General features: G+C 38.6%; 1 protein-coding gene across 2 annotated transcripts in view; it reads left to right on the forward strand.

Moving 5' to 3' along the window:
- The window catches only part of LOC129401413 (heparan-sulfate 6-O-sulfotransferase 3-like), a 407,384-nt gene that overhangs the window by 165,224 nt on the left and 220,603 nt on the right, over positions 1 to 21,557 (forward strand). Inside the window, exon 2 of one of the 2 annotated variants that reach the window (XM_055124209.1) lies at positions 11,188 to 11,274. The exons of the other annotated variant lie outside the window; for it this stretch is intronic. Within the exon in view, the coding sequence (XP_054980184.1) occupies positions 11,188 to 11,233 (46 nt within the window). The 3' untranslated portion in view covers positions 11,234 to 11,274. Of the gene's footprint in view, positions 1 to 11,187; positions 11,275 to 21,557 lie in introns of those variants that run through there. 2 annotated transcript variants of the gene reach the window in all.

Genomic DNA, 21,557 nt, shown 5'->3' on the forward strand with positions numbered 1-21,557 from the left:
ATTTTGGTTCTTTGTTCTTTTCATCCTGTGTTTTGTGTAGCAACTATTACCATCCTACTGTAAGCAATAGCCACTAGGAAATGTAATTTTGAACCTGACAAACACAGAACATTCATTTTATTATTATAAAGGGTTAGAAATGTCTGAGAAAGAAACTGTAGTTTGAAGAGCTCCCACAAAATAGATCTGAAATGGAAAGTGATTCAGGTGATTCAGTGATGAGGAGTGGACAAGATGCCCAAAGAATCAAAAAGAAACCAGTCACGAGGAAGAAGAATAACAGAAAGAAATTTGAAAAATAATGAAGGGTATAATGAAACACAATTGAAAAAATGTGAAATGATAGCAATTTGTGTTTAGCTGGAAGTTTCCTCCAGAAATTAAATTTGATAAAAGCAAGGTGTTTGGAGAGAATGTGAATCCAGCTATGAATCACCTGGTTCTTGAAAGGTAGGGAATAGGTCTGAGCAAGTCTGTAAATAGGAAATAAAAACTGTAAAGGAAGTTAAATTTAAAGGAGGGAGCTTTGGGAAGATTTTATGCAAAGAACTGACATGGTGGAGATGACAACAGGGGAGATGATTAGCATTCAGGACACAGGAGAAGAAAGATACTAAGGAACAGTCTTTTCACTGACGGGGATGTTTGCCTTGAGTGCTGTTACCTATTTCATATATATATATGTATATATATATTTAATTGAATCACTGTGAGATACAGTTACAAAGCTTTTATGTTGAGTTTCAGTCATACAAGGATTGAACACCCATCCCTCCACCAGTGCACATTTTCCACCACCAATGTCCTCAGTATCCCTCCCTCTACCCCCACCCCATCTTACCTCCTGCCTCTGTGGCAGGCACCTTCCTTATTACTCTCTCTCTATGTTTGGGCATCACAATTTGCAATACAGATATTGAGAGGCCATCATGTTTGGTCCTTAGTCTACTTTCAGCACACATCTCCCACCCCAAGCAATCCCTCCAACCATCATTGGCTTAGTGGTCCCTTCTCCATCCCAACTGCCTTTTCCCCAACATATGAGGCAGGCTTAAAAACCATGGAGCAATCCTCCTGGTTTTGTCTCTATTGTCCTTGGGTGTTAGTCTCATATTATGTTAGTTTATATTCCACAAATAAGTGCAGTCTTTCTAGGTCTGTCTCTTTCTGACTCATTTCACTTAGCATGATACTCTCCGTGTCCATCCACTTATAAGCAAATTTCATGACTTCATCTTTTCTAACAGTACCACCCTGAACACATAGTGCAGCTATGTTCTCTATCTCTCTCTCACACTCTCTCTCTTTTTAATGTAAAAGGAACTGGAATGGAATTTGACTTATGAATAAGACCCTTGATTTAGGGCCCTTGGTATTTTTTTCTGTTAACAAGAAAGAAAGCAAAGACAATACTCATACTTGACAACTTACAAAGCATCTGTTAGACACTGCTAATAAGACAATTGTATGGCATGTCTTGAAATCCCTATAAACCTCCCATCTCTATGGCCAAATAATTTTACTTGAAGTGACTTATTATAGCTAATACTAATTAGACTTCTCTCTTGAGATTTATGTCTATGGCTCTTCATTACAACATTATGTGTTGGGTTACAAGTTTTAAAACAGCCTAGTTTAAAAACAACTAACAATAGTATTGTGCTTAAGTCTTAGTTGATTATCCAATATGAGACAATGAATTTGTCAGGATTATGTTGTAGAAGGATATCTAACGCTGTTGGGAAAACTTACTTGGAAAGTGAAAAGGAAGAAACTACAATAGTTGCACAATATGAGAAGATAACATTTGTCTGAATGTGTGTAAATATCGGATATTGTCTCATTGCTTATGGAACCTAATAGAAAAGTGTGTATTAGAAAAATGTCTGGATGTGTTTTCAGAAGTCTGTGGTTGACACTCCTGGGAATATATCCTGGAGAGGCAAAACGGTATAGTAGAGATGGCATATGTATTTCTATGTTCATTGCAGCACTGTTTACAATAGCCAGAATCTGGAAAAAACCAGAGTGCCCCAAAACAGATGACTGGTTAAAGAAACTCTGGTACATCTACATAATGGAATACTGTGTAGCTGTCAGAAAACATGAAGTCATGAAATTTGCATATAAATGGATCAACATGGAAAGTATCATGTTGAGTGAAATGAGTCAGAAAGAAAGAGACAGACATAGGAAGATTGCACTCATATGTGGAATATAATGTAACTGAGAAGTACAAGTTGGCAACGATGCAACTTCTGGTAGATATCTCTCTGGACTTAGTTACTAAAATACTAAATTACAGAAACCCAAAACTGAGAGGCCACTAAGTGTGGTCACTCGACCTCATACCTCTTCATCCTCAGCAATGGAAAACAAATTATCTAATGCTTCCTTTTCATCAGGTCTGACTTTAGGAGAGAGACTCTCCAAACAATAATAGTGAGTTTTGTTGAAATATTGTATGCAATCAAAGTGAAAGTAAAGTGAAATTTATCAGTTACACAGGCGGGGGGGGGACTAGGGGTGGGGGGGCTAGGGGCGTGGGGGGTTAGGGGTGTGGGGGGGCGGGGTGGAGCTATACTGGGATTCTTGGTGGTGGAATATGAGCACTGGTGAAGGGATGGGTATTCGAGCATTGTATAACTGAGATTTAAACCTGAAAACTTTGTAACTTTCCACATGGTGACTCAATAAAAAATTAAAAAAAAAATAAAAAAATAAAATTTTTTTAAAAAAAGAAGTCTGTGGTTGAAATGCCAGAAAATAATGCTTTGTGCTATCTAGATAGCCAATGATGTTTGAAGTGGGATTCTCCCAGAATCCATCAAATGGAGTCACTTATTCTTCATAACTGGACCACCTTGAATGCAGGCTTCTTTGGGAGAAAATGCACAAATCAGCAGGAGGGCCAAAGCCCCAGTTCCTGCCAAAGTATGGTAGTACCACAGTTTGTGGTAGATAAATTCCTGTTTCTACTCAAAAACTTGATAAAACTTTTCAATGAAATATAAAAACAAATAAAATATTTTAATATGGTGGTTCTTGTGTTCTTTTCTTTGTTCTTACAATACATAAACTAATAATTTTGCCTTAGTTCAAATCCTCTGATGTTTTCTGGCTTAGCACTGAAGAAATATACCACTTTCACCCTTAGATCTGTGCCATCATCTACTAATTTCTTGATTACTCTTCTCATTCGTTGGCAGTTATAGCAGGACCTTGCCATTATCCTAGTCTCAGTAAAGATAACACCATCTATTCAATTGGTGGCTCCTCTCCTTTTCCTTCAGTTGTCTTTTCTACTCCCTTCCCTGTTCATCACACTCACCATCTCCTCTTCCTTTTTTCTCCTTCCCTAGTGTGGAGCTTGTGGCTGTCTTTCCTCATACCCCAGCTGGAGAGACTCCCTCAGTGTCCCTTATCTTTCTTGCTTTGTTATCTTGTCTCTAGAAAAACTCTGATACTCTGAGTCTGTCATTCACCATCTCCTTACTATCATCTAAGTACCTGAATGTCCTAGAGAAAGAAGCATGCAAGCAGAAGGCCTGGGTCCCCCTTAAACGCATGACTACAACCTTAATACCAGTCAGCACAGAATTGTCCTTGTCTATTTCTCACTTACCCATATCTGGAAATGTCCCTTTTCTAGCATCTGCTCTCTTAAAATCTTTCACACCTCCTGTGCCCTTCCAACTGTTGGCCTTGCTTCTTCTGAGAAGAAAAAAGCCATTGGGGAAGTGTTTATTTATTTCTCTTTACCCAGTCTATAGACCTACATGCGTTACCCTCTCTTCTTAGAAATGTCACTTCTCCTTCTATGCCTAAAAGAAATATCACTTCTCCTATCTTAGTCGGTTCCTTTACTTTTCACTGGACTCTGTTTCCCATTTTATGCCCTTTGCAGTGTTGCCTTCTCTAACTTATCCCTTCTGTCTACATCATTGGTCTCTTCCTCACAACCAGGTGTGTGTTTAGAAACAAACCTAGCTCCTGTAGCCCAGTGAATCCCTCAGAGATCTGCTCTGTTCCTGTTCTGGTCCTCTTGAAATAATAGTTTTCACATGGGGATGCTTCTAGTCTTGCCTTTTAACTATGGTACTCAACAGAACTCTTCCTGTCAAGGTCAGGAGTGACCTTCACACACCTAATTCACAGGCCACATCTTTTGTGCTGCTTTATCAGGCTTCACTTAGTTGTATGTTCATTTACCCCTTGATCAACACACTTGCTAATTGATTATGTCCAAAATGGGACATTGGGTTTCGTCCCTCTCCAAATATGCCCCTTTCTAGTCTTCTTATCTCAGTCAGTCTTCCACACCCAACCCAATTGTTTGGGGAAAGAACTCTGACAGTCCCTTTAATCTGTCCCTTTTCCCTCTCATCTCTAATTTGTCACCAGTCTCGACCTTTCTGCTTCTATATATCTCAAAGCTATCTACTGCTGTCTGCTTCCATCATTGACATGCCACGCTGATCCAGTTGGTCTCTTTCTGGACCAGAGATGTAGCCTTCCACCTCTCTCTGTCCCTAGTCTTGCTACCTTTTATCCATTCCTTAACAAAAATACTTGCTCATTTGAACTGATGAATTCTGCCTCCTATGATGCCCCAGAAGGCTCTTTACCTGCCCTCTGTCTTCATATTAGGCCTCTATCTCCTGTATTAGAGAGACGACATTCATTTGCACATTAAATGCGATTAATTCCAAGAGATTTCCTTCAGTCTCTTGATAAAAAGATATGCTTCTTACTGTACTCTAATGCAGAAGTACTTACTTTTTTATACTTAAGATCTTGAAGTATGTATATTTTTGTGATTATTGTGTCTTTTCTGCTAGACTGGAAGCCCCAGGAGGTCAAAGTTGAGTCTTCTTTGATCTCTTTTTTCCAGATACATGGTCCGTGTGCATAGCAGATAGAATACTTTGAATTGTGAAATGAATGAATAAGCGGATATTTGCCAAGTGTTGATTCTATTTGGTACTGAAGTGGAGAAAAATGATAAAAATGATTCCGATTGTAAGGTGATTACCGTGATGGCTGGGTGACACAGGATAAGTGGTGCAGATTGGAAGCACAATATGAGGAAATGGAAAATACAGCAGCAAGGTTTAGAACTTGAAAAATGACAAAATGATTATATGTTTGTGGGGATGAGAAATAGGGCAGTGGAAAGGTCTGAGGAAAGAAAACTGGAAGTGCAGTGTTCTTTGCCTTTTGTAGGAGATCTGATAGTTTCAAAATCCTTTAGGCAACCGGACTCAAAAATTGAATCCCTAAAACTACCCAGGATAGAATACCAAACAGAAACCACAAAGACGTTAAAGTTGAAGAAGTGTGTGCAGTTCATCGGTACCAGCAGAGGTACCTGTGCAAGTACAAGCAGAAAAATACCATGAAAATGGTTAAGAGGATAGGTTAATTATTTTCCTGACTGATGTTTATGGATTACTTAAGAATTCCTTGGAGAGTGTGGACATGAGAGCCATCCCTTCATCTGACTGCCTAAATGAAATTGATCATTTCACAGCGGTTGGCTTATCATATTGCGTTACTTTCCATGAAAGATGCTATCGAGGAAGGCAATTGTAATGGGCGGTTTAATAAGGCAAACACTGTTAGAGAGTACAATTAAACATTACTCTTAGCAAAGACAATACTTTTTGCAATGTATTCATTTGTTTTATTAAAACCAATTATACATTTGTGTTTGCTAATTTTTCTTATACAAAAGAAATTTGAAATACTTAATAGTCAATTACTGTGAGCATGAAGATAAAAATAACGAATGGTATCATAAAAAGAGTCTGGAAAAGGCAAGACCGCCACAAATATAGTACATGGGATTTATAAGAAATTAATAACTTCTACTATAAGCCTCCTGAGAGCGTGCAGGGAAGGAAAACATTAAAATCAATAAAATTCCTACCTGGGCTGACATGATTCTATCTGGTAGAAGCTGCAGTGGCTGGCATTTTCCTTAACAGGACCTTTAGACAAGCAAACTCTTGGTACTCACATCTCCATATGCTGCTGCTTTGAAAGATTTGATTCTCCTATGAGTCAGCAGAACAGAATTTGGAGCTTACTGTCATTTGATAAAGGAAGATGACACATTTCAAATAAATTCTGGGACAGGGAATGATGATGCATCAATGATATAATTTTGGTTATGAACTAGGAGAAAACACTTATCTTTATTTACCACTGTAGCACTGTCCCATTGTTCATTGATTTGCTCGAGCGGGCACCAGTAACGTCTCCACTTGTGAGACTTGTTGTTACTGTTTTTGGCATATCGAATACGCTACCACTATTCACTTATACTTATTTATTATATTCCAGGTTTAGCATTATAGTATGTAACATAGCTTTATGCTCCTTGAAGTATAAAGCTGGTAGTCTCAAGTTGAGAGGGAACATTAAACAGCTTTCTCCATAATGATGCAAGCTATGACAAAGGAATTTCAAATTTCAGGACTCCATCTAGGAGAATCTGATCTAACAGTGACCCGGGAGGGCTTTCTGAGAGGAAATAGTTAAATGCAGTCTTTCATTTCAGTAGGAATTAGGCAAAGGGGACAGATATATAAAGACCTATTAGTAGGTCCTAGAGCCTGGACATTGGGAAATAGTTCAGAGTGGTTAGAACTAAGAATTTCAAGTGGGAGAACAATTGATTGGTGGGGTGCTGGGAGGAAGGGGCCTTGAGGTCTTTGGGAGAAGGAGGGAGTACCGTTGCTGATGGATGTGGTGTTGGATTACGTGCATGAGAAACCATTATTAATAGTGCAGAATTGTAAACCGCAGAGTCTCAGTAAAAGTGAAAAAGAAAAGAACTTAGGAAGTCAAGAAAATTGGTGGAGATGCCCAGGAGATGGGTGGAAAACTGATTGCCATGTTTGTCAAGGAGCTTCTGCTTTGTCCTAAAGGTTAGGAAGCCACTGAAGATTTTCAGGAGGGTGAGGACATGGTCGTTTTATACTTTTCACGGTTCTTTCTGCAATGTGAACAGGGAATGGAAAGAACCAGGCTCAATGCAGGAAATGCCTAAGGTGGTTATTACGGCATTCCTGGAAAGAAAGCTAGGTGGCTTGATCTTGACAAATTTGCTGGGCAAAAACAAATGAACAGGTTTTGGAAATGTCTGAGGTCCTTAGCCAACAGATCAGTGTAGTTCTGTTTCAGGAGAAATTTTTGTTCTGTTTTGGTTTTATTTTTTGGGGTGGTGGGAAGTGGGCCACCCATGGCAGTGCTCAGGGGTTACTTCTGGCTCTGTGCTCAAAAATCGCTCCTGGCAGGCTTGGGGGACTTTATGGGATGTTGGGGGATGGAAACTTGGAGGGCTGCATGCAAGTCAAGTGCCCTTCCCGCTGTGCTGTCTCTCCAGACCCAACAGGACAGTGGGTTGAGCCAATGTTTGGGGGTTACCTGGTCTTAGACTTTGTCTCTGAAATCCCTGGTCTTTCTGCAGTAGCTGTGTTCAAACTGAGGTCCACGTACTTCTAGGGGGGCACATAAAGGTATATGAGGGTGAAAGATCCTATCAAGGGAATGCACTTGTTTGGTCTTCAACTCCCATGCGTTTTCTCCCTAAGGTCAGGATAATTGAGTGCCGAGTAGCCTCTAGAAGCTTCTTTTGCCCACATCTTCCTTCTTCTGCAGCACTTTTCCCTTAGACAAGAAAGGGGCAGGCCCGCAGTTTGTTCTCATTTACTGTGGTTCCTCCAAGGACCCTACACAAAGCAAAGCAAGAGCATTTATAGGTTTATAGGGAGAAAGTGAATGACTCAAATGAAAGGGTAATAAATCCTTTTGCAAATAAGCTACTGTTCCCCCATTGCCCCTCCCCCCAGTGAAATAAAAGGAATGCCTAATAGAACTGTCAGCTAATAGATCATTAAAAGGAACTTTTGATGCTAGAACCCTGTTTGATTTTTGTCATATAGCTTAGAAGTTTAAAGCATTGAGTGACATTGTAATAATAAAACTCTTTCCATTCCTGTCTATCTATTTATGTAAAAATGTTCTAGGCGTGTATATAAAATTAAAAATAGGAATAAATTTGTTGCAGAACATTGTGTCATTATAGTAATAATTTATACTATCCATATATCCTTAAAATAATTGAAAAGTACCATTTTAATTAATATTTCCATCTAAGTTATATTTTATGCAATTAATACATACCAGTCAAAATATAAAATATATTGCATTGTGTTTATCAATTGTATATAATGGTAATTTAATGACTCTACTGAGAAGAAAAATGTTATCACTTAGAAATTTATTGTCCTAGGAGATTAAAAAATTAAATTTGCCATCATATTTTTTTGCAAATATGTATGATAAGGTGATAAATAAAAAAACTTTTCAAGCATAAAATAGACTACACTGGATTGAAATTTTGTTGGAAAAGAGGAAAAGAATGATGAATTCCAAGAGAAAAAGGAATAATACAACGTTTTCTAGTGTTAAAGAAGAGTTTATTCGTGTGCTTTTTAACCAACTCATCAGACATGTTTAAAATAATAAAGTGATAGTTTTATTTTTAAATGTTGCACAAAATGTGCAAGATGAAGGCAATTATGTACTTTGCCAATTATATCCTCCATGAAGTTACATGGAATTTTTGTACGTGAACTTAAAAATATTAGACATTTAAAAAATTTTATTGAATCACTGTGAGATAGTTACAAGCTTTCATGTTTGGGTTACAATCACACAATGATCAAACACCATCCCTCCACCAGTGCACATTCCCCACCACCAATGTCCCGGGTATACCCCCCATTTCCCACCCTCCCCCTGTAGCTATGACAGGCAATATTCCTCATACTCTCTACTTTTGGGCATTATGACTTGCATCACAGACACTGAGAGGTCATCATGTTTGTTCCATTATTGACTTTTGGCACACTGCAGCACTGTTCACAATAGCCAAAATCTAGACATGTTTTTTAAAAATCTTTTTATTGGTTGTATGAGAATTTGAGCTTGAAGACCACTTGTCTAGTGAGGGAAAGTTGAGAAGAGAGAGAGAGAGGGGTGAAAGGTACGTTCTCAAGGGGCCTCATTAGCCAAGTATCCTTCTGTCTTCACCAGTGTAACAAGGAAATAAAGCACGAAAGGACTTGCTAGGTGCAAGGTAGTCATTGTCTCCGTCAAAGTGTCGATTAGGGTCAGCTAGGAGAGTGCAGTGGGAGGGAAGAGCATATCCAGAGACTGGAAGTCTGTGATGGCAAATGGGAATTCCCGGTGGAAGCTGAGAAGCCAGTCTCTGGATTGCTGGGAAGGACCCTAGAGTGATCTCCACCTGTTTTGTTTTGTGATGTTCTTCAAGCATTTATTGGAAGGAGATAATTCTCAAAGCCAATGGATAATGGGTATTAAGGAAATACTGGAAAGTCTTTGGCATAATGGTTGCCACCGAGTACTGAAAGTAGACAAGGCGACAAACATAACTGTCCAGAACCTTTGCAAACCATAATGCCCAAAAGGAGAGAAAGGGAGAGAGAGGGAGGGAGAGAGAGAGAAAGAGGAAGAGAGAGAGCCTGTTATAGAGGTAGGCTGCAGAGATGGGGGATAGGAGGGAAACTGGGGACACTAGTAATGAGAAAAGTTTGTTGGTGAAGGAAGGGATGGGTGATGCAATATGGCTGAAACCCAGTCCTGAACAACTTCGTAACTGTGTATCTCACAGTGATTTGATTAAAAAAAAAAAAAGGTTAGCAAAGATCACAACCACAAGTAAGGTAAGAAGTTAGGAAAGGTATATATGCCCCTCTGGCCCCAAAACTTGATTTGAAAGACATTATCCGACCTACAAATGTACTTCCTGAACCCTAGCCCCCATAATTTGACATATTTAGCATTGTAGCTCCCTGCAGGGAGCACAAGGCCCTCCAAATTCTACCCGGCTGAATCTTTGCAGTTCTTTCATCGCGCATGCACCTTTGTGTGAATTTTTCACTTGTAACCTACACTAGCCCTGTCCAGGAGAGAAGAATGCAAGCCACAAATTGAAATCACACGTATTGAACCCAAGGTATTGTCACTTTTGCATGTGATCGATACAGAAATTATTAATGCGGGGCTGGGAGTTAGCTCAAAGGACTGGAATATACATGTTGCATTCTAAAGCCCAGGTTGGTTCCTGGCCCCACACAGTCCTCTGAGTACTCCCATGAGCAACCTTTGAGCTGAAAGTACACCCCCCCCCAGCACCTGTAGATATGGCTCCCAAACCAAAACAGAAAGTTATTAATTTATTTTGGGGAGGTATAAAAGTTTGGGAGCATTCGAAATCACTCCTAACTTGAGTCTGTGCTCAGGAGTTGTACTTGATGGTGCTTAGGGGACAAGGCAAAAAAAAAAACAAACCCTTAACTCCTGTACTCTCTCTCCAGACCCCAGACAAAAAATATTAATGAAATATTTTGTATTTCCTTTGGACGCCAAATCTTCAAAATTCAGTGTGTATCATATGCTTGTAGTCCTCTCCCATTGGGACTAGGTACATTTCAGGTGCTAATAGTCGGCTATAACCACAATATTGCACAGTGAAATTATGTATGAAAAACATTAGCGCTGAATTTCCCATTTGAGTTGGTGAATGATTTCTTCAGTATTAATGGTATTCATAATCAACTGTTAGAGTAAGAGCAGTGCCCTGGTTTAAATGTCCTTGATTTATAAAAGTTTTCTCAGTGTAACGATCAGCTGTAGTAAGAAATCTCTATTATACTTGGTGAATACTTTTGGCTGATGCATTTTTTTGGTAGGCCACCTTGATGATACCAGTCTGATGCCTGACCCTTTGGGGATGGAATTGCTCCTTTTGAAACAACAAAGCTGTCAGAGTTTGAAATAATTGATAAGGCTGCTAATGGCTGTGGTTCCAGTAATTAGACATTCAGTTAAATTTGTGAATATCCTGGGATTGGACTGTGGGGTTCAGATTTATTCAGTAGCTCCAGCTTTTATTTTAGGTATGAAAATCTTTGTATACAAATGGATCATTCCTTTTAAAATCACACGCTTTCATTTTCTCCAGGGTGCTTGTCAATCTGGTTAATACTATCATGTTTATATTTGACTTATCTGAGAACTAGATGGGAAATAAATGAGCTTCGTTGTTACCAATTGTCCCTCAGCAACTTTTTTTTTGGTTTGTTTTCTTAGGGGAGAGGTTTACTTAGGTTTGGAAAATGTCATCTGCTCCTTCTGAAAAGCCTTTATGTTAAAACATGGCCTTTCGCGTAAACAAAGTGAAAAGAGCCCCTTGAGAATTGTAATTTGTTCAAATTAAAGTGAATGCAGGAAGATAATAAAGATATTTTAAAAAGCAAGTCTAATCCCTTTGCACAGAATTTTAACTATTCCCGTGAGGGAAATTGCATCATCCTCCCTTGCAGGGTCAACCCAAAAAAAAAAGTAGCATAGGAAGTATTTTTTTTAAACTTTCACTATTTTTTTAAACTTTCACTATTAGGAATAAATGATACGAACTCAGTGGTGCTGTTTCTTGAACTGCAACTTCCTGATATTAGAAAAACCCAGAGGGGAAGAGGACTGGAAGAACAATCCCTTTGTTCTAAGGACTTTATGCTAAAATAAATTCATCATATCAAAATCAGCTTCATAATAGAAATCTTTTTAAGAATTGCAGAGTGGAGATCTTTTGCATGAAAAGGGAACTTTTATTTCTTCTGTAATTATGACCACTATGTTGGAGCAATCAAGAAGATCTGCTAATTTACTTCTAACTGATGCAATTGATTTCTTCAAAGCTTTACGTGGAATTGGAGATGTCATTGCGATGAATAAGAAATGCTTAATCCTAACACAATACAAAGCAAGCTGAGTTGTTATGCATGACAGCTATTTTGGTATTAATCAAAGGGGGAGGATGTCAGTTGTGTTTTTCACCTCCTTGTAGGTAATTCAGAGATGGGCAGAGGTTTATACAAGCTAGTTTTAAACTTTTACTAAAAGAAATAGAATTGAAATAGAAGCCTCTGGTGCTAATTATTGAAGTGTATTCTACTAGGATTGAAGTCTATGGGTGGCCTGGAACAGAAATTTTCTAAATATGATATATTCCACAAATAGATAATGAATTGTTGTCAGTTTCCCTCAAGGGAAATCTGGATATATTGCATTTTCTCCCTAAGGTAGCTGTAACTGTGTTTGAAAATAAAATTGTTGTTATAGCTAATACCTATTAACTTTAAATGTTACTCACTTGTCAGTGCCAGGCTGTCACAGCATGTACCAAATGTTAATTTTAGTCTCTTCCAACGGCAATAAGATTTTAGTTCAAAACCCACTTAGACCAGCCATTGTGATAACAAAGTTTTGTGCTGTTACAAAATCATCTTAGATGGTTGAAATCAAGGTAGATATGGGACCAACATACACAAATAATGAAATGATTTTTGTATTCTATGGCCCGTTGCTCATCATGTCTTATTTGGAGACCCTATTTGTTATACAGGAACTGGAGCAATCGCACAGCGGATAGGGTGTTTGCCTTGCATGCAGCTGACCTGGGTTTGATTCTTCTGTCCCTCTCGGAGAGCCCGTCAAGCTACCAAGAGTATCCCGTATGGCAGAGCCTGGCAAGCTACCCATGGCGTATTGGATATGCCAAAAATAATAAGTCTCACAATGGAGACGTTACTGGTGCCCACTTGAGCAAAATTGAGGAACAACAGGACCACAGTGCTACAGTGCGACAGTGCTACATTTGTTATACAAAATTCAGAGTGTTGAATCAAAGAGTGTCAGGAAAATGGTTTAAGACACGACTTTAGTGTTTCCAAGACCTGTGACTGGATTCTCTTCCTACTGTCAATGTTTGAGCAGGGTAATAACTGTCCATTCCATTTCCTCAGTCAACATAGCAGATCCATTTTCTCAGGGATTCCAGATTATTTAAAGAAATTTTGCAGCTGTGAAGAGGTGAGGATCCACTCTGGTTCTCTTTCTAGATGCTGTTGGTCTGAAGAGTTTGTTGCAAACCGTCTTTGTTCTGGTGAGGTCTGTAGGATCCAGATCTCCCTTGGAGTACTTCCGCACCCATGGGCTGCTTTGTGACTTTTCTGGGTGGTAAAGATAGCCCGTGCACACTCTTAAAGTCTCTTAGTAGGACTGGCAAAGAGCATATACTCCTTCTAAGTCAATCTCTTGGCCATGCGAGACCTTAACTTTTAAGATGCAAAACTTTTCATTTTTTTCTCTCAGAAATAGAAATTCCCCAACGCCGACCCATCTCTGCAATTGCAATAATCTGGAATTGCGGAAGTTTCTGAGCCTAGTAGGAAATAGAGAAAAATTGCTTCCGCTCATATGGCAAAAGTATTAACTCTCTATGACAGCAAGGAAACTTAATAGAATTTTGAATTTAGAAAAGCATTAGGATGGGACTAATGTGAAAGTCAAAGTGAAAGAAAGCTCTTGAAAATGCTAACTTACATATGGCATCTAGATTATTGAACATATAGAGCATTATATCATTATATTTATATCATTATATCATTCTCAAACATCTAACATGTAATACACGCCTCAGAATGATATAGACAATGTACCTATAATTGTATAAATACTTCCATATGTTTATGACTTTTATTTGCTAGTTTTCTATCCAATTAGCTTCTGTCTCCTCTAGTGACTGAGCATTTAGGAAACAGAGACCCAGAATGGCCACAATGTCACACGCCAAACACAGACTTCCATGTCTTCTGATTCCAATTCTTTGTTTCTTATTTCTCTTCCTGTAGGAGAATGATATTATTTTGCAATTGAAGAAAATTAGGTTAGCTAACAGGATAAAAATTTTGATACTGATAGCTTGAAACATTCAAATACATGACCAAGGTTTATTTTAAAAACTGTATAGGCAGTTACCGTTTATTACTGTGGCTAAGGGTAATCCTACGGAATCAGGGATGGTGTGGCTTATTGAAGTTGATTTCTTTACCCTGTTTTTTTTAAAAAATATAATTTTTAAGCCATATACTTTTAAAAAGGTTTACAAACACAGGACTAATTGAAATATTTACCAAAGAAACTTCCCCTGTATCTTCCTGTATTTGTATTTGTTTTGTGTGTGTATGTATTTGTTTTGTGTGTCTATGTATTGTAAGCATGCATCATTAGCCTTTAAAGCAAACGTAAAAGGTTTTTTCCAAGATGTTTTAAAACTGAGGAGTGAAATTTGTTTAGATGTCTCGTGAAGGCTGGGCTGCATAGAACTAACCCTAACTCTAACCCTAACCCTAACCCTAACCCTAACCCTAACCCTAACCCTAACCCCTAACCCTAACCCTAACCCTAACCCTTTGCTGTGGAAGTCCTTGCTGTGGAACGGACTTCTGTTGGGACAGGATTTATAACTTTGTGGGACAAATAGTGTAAATAGGTGACAGGCTTCAAAATTAATTTTTCAGAAGAATCTATATGGGACTGGTAATTGATTTTTGTGTAGTGTCAGTTAAACACACAAAAAATAGGTGTTGCATAAAATAAACAGGACGAGAGCTAAGTATTCACATTTTTGTGAGGACAGTATAGATTTAGACAGATTTCAAAATGAATTTTTTCTATTCCACTACTCCCTGATAGAAAGCCAATCAGGCATTTTCTTTTTCTATAGTAATATTTTAAATTTCCAGAAAAAATGTGTCTTCTCCATATTGCATGCCAGAATATCTCTAGAACTTTAGCTCTTTTGGAGGAAGTCTGTATAATGAGATTCGGGGTTGGGAAAACATGTGTCAGAATGTAGACTTTTCCCCTTCTGTCCTCACTTTCTTCCCTCCCTTTTTTTCCCTATTCTGTGCTGAACAGCTTTGAATTGCCAAATCAAATAACATGACAGCATAATAGAGCCTATTTTTAACTCAGATTTATTGAGATGTAATTGACATGTAACATTGTTGTAAGCTTAAGATGTACAATGCGATGATTTAATGCGTGTATATACTTCAAAATGATTATCGCCAATCAAATTAGTTAACACATCCATCAAATCATTTAATTACCTTTACCTCTCATTTTTTTGGAGAAAATGCGTAAGGTCTACTCCCTGCAGTTTTCAAGTGTATACTACAGTATTGTTATCTATAATCATCACGAAGTGGATGGGACCCCTAAAACTTTATTTTTAATCTCATAATTGGGTCTTTGTGCCAATAAAATGCCAACATTTTATATTACCTAGTTTCAAGCCCATGTGTAACCACCATTATGTTCTTTTTTTCCTTGAAATTTAACTTTTTTTTTTAGATTAATATGTGATGAGATACTATAGTAATCATCTTTCTCTGTCTGGCTTACTTCATTTAACCTAAAAACCACAAGATCCACCCATGTTGCAAATGGCAGTTTTTTCTTCTCTTTTATGGTTGAATAATATCCCATAGTGTGTTATGTGTGTATATGTAATATAAAAAGATTCTGATTTTCATCCATTCATCCATTCATCCGTATGGATTAAATAGATGTTTTTCATGTAAAAAAAGCTTTATTTTTTTTAAAAGTACATGATTCTTTTCAGTGAATTTGACATCCAGTGTACATAGTTCATAATACAGCTTCGTACATAAATTAATTAATCTCAACTAATTTGAGAACACTTGCAAATTTTCTAGGGTTGTAATAACTCTTTATCCAAATACCTCCAGCTGGGAGATTTTTCTGTGTCACTCTATACCATTATATAATACTTTATAGACAGAATATAAACTGTAAAGGATTCCAGAATTGATGAATACTTAAGATTATCATTGAAGTTCCTATAGTCTATTGTCATTTTTAAGTATACCGTTGTTCTTTAGTTTGTAAACGGGTTATCCAAATATTTCCCACAAGTATTTTTGGTCACCTTTACTCAGTGTCTGAATCTACATCCACCTAATCAATATGGATGTGTGTACCAACAAAAACCTTCGGTTGTTATTAAGAGCAGCAAAAAGGATGTACAGGTGTGTGCTGCCGTTTTAAATCCTTGGTTGCAGTCTTTTCAAAGCATATGCATTATCTCAAACAATTTCCTTATTCTATTCTGTTTTTGGCCCTTCTTGAGTCTCAGTTTCTTCTTGCCAGGATCTGGGAACATTTCCAACCAGACTCTAATTTAGATCGGATATTTAACAGATGAATGGACAAATTGTGGCATATACATTCAAGGGAATATTATTCAGTCTCAAGAAAGGAATGGAGTTTTTTTCCCCAGTCTACAGCATGGATGGATCTTGAAGCCAGATACAAAATGAGTTTATGATTTTACTTATAGGAAGATCTAAAATAATCAAACTCATAGAGGAAGAAAGTAGATTAGAGAATACTCAGGGGTAGGGAGAGTGTGAAATGTGAAATTGTTGCTTAAGGGATTTGAATATTGAAGAAGATCCATTGGGATCATGGGAAAGCTCTGGAGATTAATAGTGGTGCTGCTTATGAAACTACTTGAATGTATTTAAGGTCATGGAACCATATAGCTAAAAATGATTAGAATGCTAATATTTTTTGTTCTGAGTATTTTACCACAATAAAATGTTTTTATAATATGGAGCTCAACGCTATGTGTCATGTCTGGGACCTGAAAATTTGTGTACAATGAAAGGTGGTTAAAAAATCTTAATACTTTTGGGGCTGGAGCAATAGCACAGTGGGTTGGGTGTTTGCCTTGCACGCGGCTGACCCGGGTTCGATTTCCAGCATCCCATATGGTCCCCCGAGCACCTCCAGTAGTAATTCCTGAGTGCATGAGCCAGGAGTAATCCCTGTTCATCGCCAGGTGTGACCCAAAAACCAAAAAAAAAAATCTTAATACTTTGGGGCTGAGGAGATAGCTCAGTGGTCAGAAACACATACTTAGGGATCCAAGTTTAAACCTTGGAACCACCACATCACCCATTGTTCCAGCATTGCTTGGTATAACCCTGAAAGTTTCTGAATATCACTGGGTATTAATGCTAAAGGTCCGTAAATGCCAGTCGGTGTAGCCTAGTGGCACCTGAGTATCACCTGGATGGCCCAGGTAGTCTCTAACACCACAGGACTCAATTGTGATAACCCCCAGCACAAATGCATTGAGCTATCTCTCCCAGTTGGTCAAGTACTGCTAAGAATATTACCCTTGAGCACTGCTTGGGATTCCCCACAAAACAAATAAACACACCCAAACTGAATTATGTCCGCAGAGGTGACAGAAGTAGAGGGAGAGAAAAAAGTCCCATAAAAGCCCTCTAGTGGGTTGAACTGTGCTCCTGAAAGGCATGCGTGGACTTAGCCCGTGAGCTTCAATAAGGACCTTAATTGGGAAATGGATCTTTGCAAAGGTAGTTAGGATCTCAAGATGACATGACTCTGTGGTTCCTGTGTGATCCTAAACCCACTACGAAGTGTCCCTAGAGGAAAGAGAGAGATCAGAGGAGAAGACCCTATGAAGACTTTTGTTGAGACTGGAGTGATATCAGGAGCTGCTGGTAAGCTATAGAGGCAAACAAGAACCTCTGGAATCTTCAGAGGAATGTGGTCCTATCATGTCCTTGATTTTGAACTTTTATCCTCAGAACCATGAGAGAAGTCATCAAGTTTAGGTTACAGCAACTCTCCGGGAATGAATACAACTGTTGGCTACTTCTTATAGTATCTGCCATTGGACATAGAACTCCCACAGTGGAGATTCATTTCCAGAAAATTCCACCATCTTCTAGAAACATTCTGACTAACTTCAAGGTCAAAGGAAAACAGAACAACCCTGTGAGAACTGATTCCTGTGCACCCCAGCCCCCAAGAAGGTCTGAATGGACATGTGTGTTTTCTGATAGAGGAACCTGCTATCGTCAGTGTCTGACAGTGTGAGGATGGGTCGCAACAGAACGATCTGTGGTGGCAATGGGAATGAGCTTCCTGGTCCTGTCCAAGGCCTAATGAATCAGAAACTCCAGGGCGGTGCTCCAGAAATCACCATATTTCAGAATATTAGATTTTGAGAGTCACTTCTCTTACAAATGAGGCAATGTAGAATGTCAGCTAAAAGATGCAGAAGATTTGAATCCATGACCTTCCCACCACACACCAACTGATGTTTCATTGTTCATTTTATTTTAAATTCCTTTATAAGGTTCAGTGGCATTTGTGAATGAATAATGTTTTCAGGTGTGTGTGTGTGTGTGTGTGTGTGTGTGTGTGAGAGAGAGAGAGAGAGAGAGAGAGAGAGAGAGAGAGAGAGAGTTTGTGTTGGCCCATACCTATCTGTGCCCAGGATTTACTCCTGGTTCTGGGCTCAAGAATAATCTCTGCAAGGGTTCTGGAAATCATACGAGGTGCCAGGCATCCAATATCAAATTGGGGCTGCCTACATGTGAGGCAAGCCCTTCTTTGTAGATGTTAAAAAGCCAAGATGTATTTATTCCTTGGATTCCAGATCAACAGGTGATAGCATTACTTCTTGTATGTGTGAACTCAGAATTTCATCCATAGCTATATTGTCCAGGACAGAGCTTTGCATGGAGAAATCATTCTTCCCTATTCTTCCTAATTCTTCCTAATTGCTTTGATTACAAAATAATTTTTATTAGACTTTCAAACTTTTCCTTAGTGTTGAAAATGAAAAGGGCAAGTCTTTCCTTAATGCCAGTGTGTGGAATAATAGCTCTATTTTCTCGACATGTACAAATTGTAATCCCAGTTTGCCCACAAAAGGACACAGTACTGTGTGATATCGTTTTTCATTTTGACATATACCTAGTGGACAGTTCTGACTGGTGCCTAGCCATTTATGTTAAATCTGCTTAAAGTTCTGGCCTTGGAAAAACCACAGTTTATCGTTCATTTTCAGTTCCTTCTGGAAGAACCCTGTTGAAATCAGCCAGAAGTGATGCCATTTTAGGCCATAAGGTAGAAAGGTGTAGAAAATCTCAAAGGAGGAGAAAGACTCCTCAGATAGCTCAGAAGCTGTCTCGTTTGGAGAAACCAAGGAAAGAAAGGAGACTTGAAAAATTCTCAAAAGAAAAAAAAATTGCTTTAGAAGAAAGAACTTCAAGTTGTTCCAGAAAAGAGAAGCCTGTATGTCCTGAATCCTCGAAGAAAAAGGCTGACTAGGTGGATTCCTGACCTTGCAGCTTTCTCTGGCAGAGAATAGAAAGTCCACAGCCAGCGAGAATTATAAGTGGATTTCAGCTGTTTCAAAACCAGTTGCGAAGAGTGAGTCAAAGGAAATGGTGAAAGTTAGGAAAGAAAAGACATTCTATTTTTCTTACTTTTGGAAGTATTTGTAACTTTTTGTACTCTTAAATATATTTTTTTCTTTTCCCCAGCAAGTAATTCAGAGGAGCCGCTTAAGTGGAGCCCGGCCAGGTATATGAAGACTCAGAGATGGAGGAATCTCTAGTCACAGGAAGTTCCTGGCAAGATGAGGGCTCTGGAATCTCTCCTACTTCACACATACGGAGCAAACAAACAGCCTTTTGTCTGATTTTATTACAGAATGCTTTCCTGAAAACAAACAATGAAATTTTGTGCCCAAAGCAAGTAACATCACTGTATCACTGTATAAATAAATGTATCGTTGCTCATCGATTTGCTTCAGTGGGCACCAGTAATGTCTCCATGTGAGACTTGCTGTTACTGTTTTTGGCATATCAAATACCCCAGAGGTAGCTTGCCAGGCTCTGCTGTGCAGGCGGGATACTTTCAGTAGCTTGCCGGGCTCTACTAGAGGGATGAAGGAGTCGAACCCAGGTCACCCGTGTGCAAAGCAAATGCCCTTCCCGCTGTGCTATCATTCCAGCAGGCAAATTTAATAATCCAGGATTAGTTTAGATAATAACACAGAAGTGAAGGCATTATAAAGATCCTAAATATGACTTCCAGAGTGGTATATGGACTCTGTTTTTTTTTTTAGTTTTACAATATGCATATGATTGTCAAGTATACTATAACTATATTACTAATAAACATATATACTCTTAATTTATGTAAAAAATCCCTCAGGTTTTATATTTTTCAACAAATTTAGTGTAGCTACAATAAAATACTATGCAGCTGTTAGAAAAGAAGAAGTCATGAAATTTTCTTATAAGTGGATGGTCATGGAGAGTCTTATGCTAAGTGAAATGAGTCAGAAAGAAAGGGACAGACATAGAATGACTGCACTCATTTGTGGAATATAAACTAACATAATATGAGACTGACACCCAAGGACAGTAGACACAAGGACCAGGAATATTGCCCAATGGTTGGCAGCTTGCCTCATGAGCTGGGGAAGAAGGCAGCTGGAATAGAGAAGGGATCACAAAGTCAGTGATGGTTGGAGGGATCCTTCGGGATGGGAGATGTGTGCTGAAATAGATAAAGGACCAAACATGATGACCTGTAAGTATCTGCATTGCAAACTATAATGCCCAAAAGTAGAGAGAGAGTATGGGGAAAATTGTCTGCGATACAGGCAGGGAGAGGGTTGGGATGGGGTGGGGGAGGACAGATGCTGGGGACATTGGTGGTGGAGAATGTGCACTGGTGGAGGAATGGGTGTTCGATCATTGTATGACTGAAACTCAAACATGAAAGCTTTGTAACTGTATCTCATGGTGACGCAATAAAAAAATTTTAGTGTAGCTTTAGAAGGTAAAAGAAATGTATTTTATCCATGGGTAGGCTTTTTGTTTATAATTTTTCAGGGAATCTATTAAAGTATCATGATGATGACTTTATCAGAAACTCACTTTTATACAAAATTTATCCAGAGAAAATCGAAACTAGCCTTTGTCTCCCTTGATGAAATATTCATAGTCCATGTTATCCATGGCAATGTAAGTGATATTTGGGCTTTTCCTTGCTTATGAGTCACTGAATACTTTTATGGTAATAATTCCCAGTCCATGATTCTACAGACATCTCCACTGTCTCTACCTCTACACCTCAAGTTGTAGAAACAATGTTTTACCCAAGTTTTATCATTGTTTGATATCACTGAAAAATTGTGATTTCTTTACAGGGAAAAAAAATCAGTTATACATGTCCCACAAACATTTTCAGTCATGATTTGGCATGTTTAATGATAATACATATTTCCTAAATTGCATTAATATCTGAATGACCAATTCTATGATTCTCTCTTCCATACTGCTATAAACTCATACATGCTATAAAATCATCACTGTCTCACTGTCACGCCATTGCTCATCGATGAGCACCAGTAACGTCTCCATTGTGAGACTTGTTACTGTTTTTGCATATCAAATATGCCACTGGTAGCTTGCCAGGCTCTGCCATGCAGGCGAGATACTCTCAGTAGCTTGCCCGGCTCCCTGAGAGGGGTGGAGTCTGGGTCAGCCGCATGAAGGCAAATGCCCTATTGACTGTGCTGTCGCTCCATCCCATAAATAATCATAAAAGGAAATAAAACCCACTGTACATTCAAATACCCACTTATACCAATATCACAGAACAGGAAGTGCAGGCCATCAGAGCATATCTTAGCCTTTAACTTCATCAGGTGATACCAAACACAGAATTGATAACCGAGGAGCCTGAGT

The sequence above is a fragment of the Sorex araneus genome, chromosome 1, assembly GCF_027595985.1.
Source record: "Sorex araneus isolate mSorAra2 chromosome 1, mSorAra2.pri, whole genome shotgun sequence".
Lineage (NCBI taxonomy): Eukaryota > Metazoa > Chordata > Mammalia > Eulipotyphla > Soricidae > Sorex > Sorex araneus.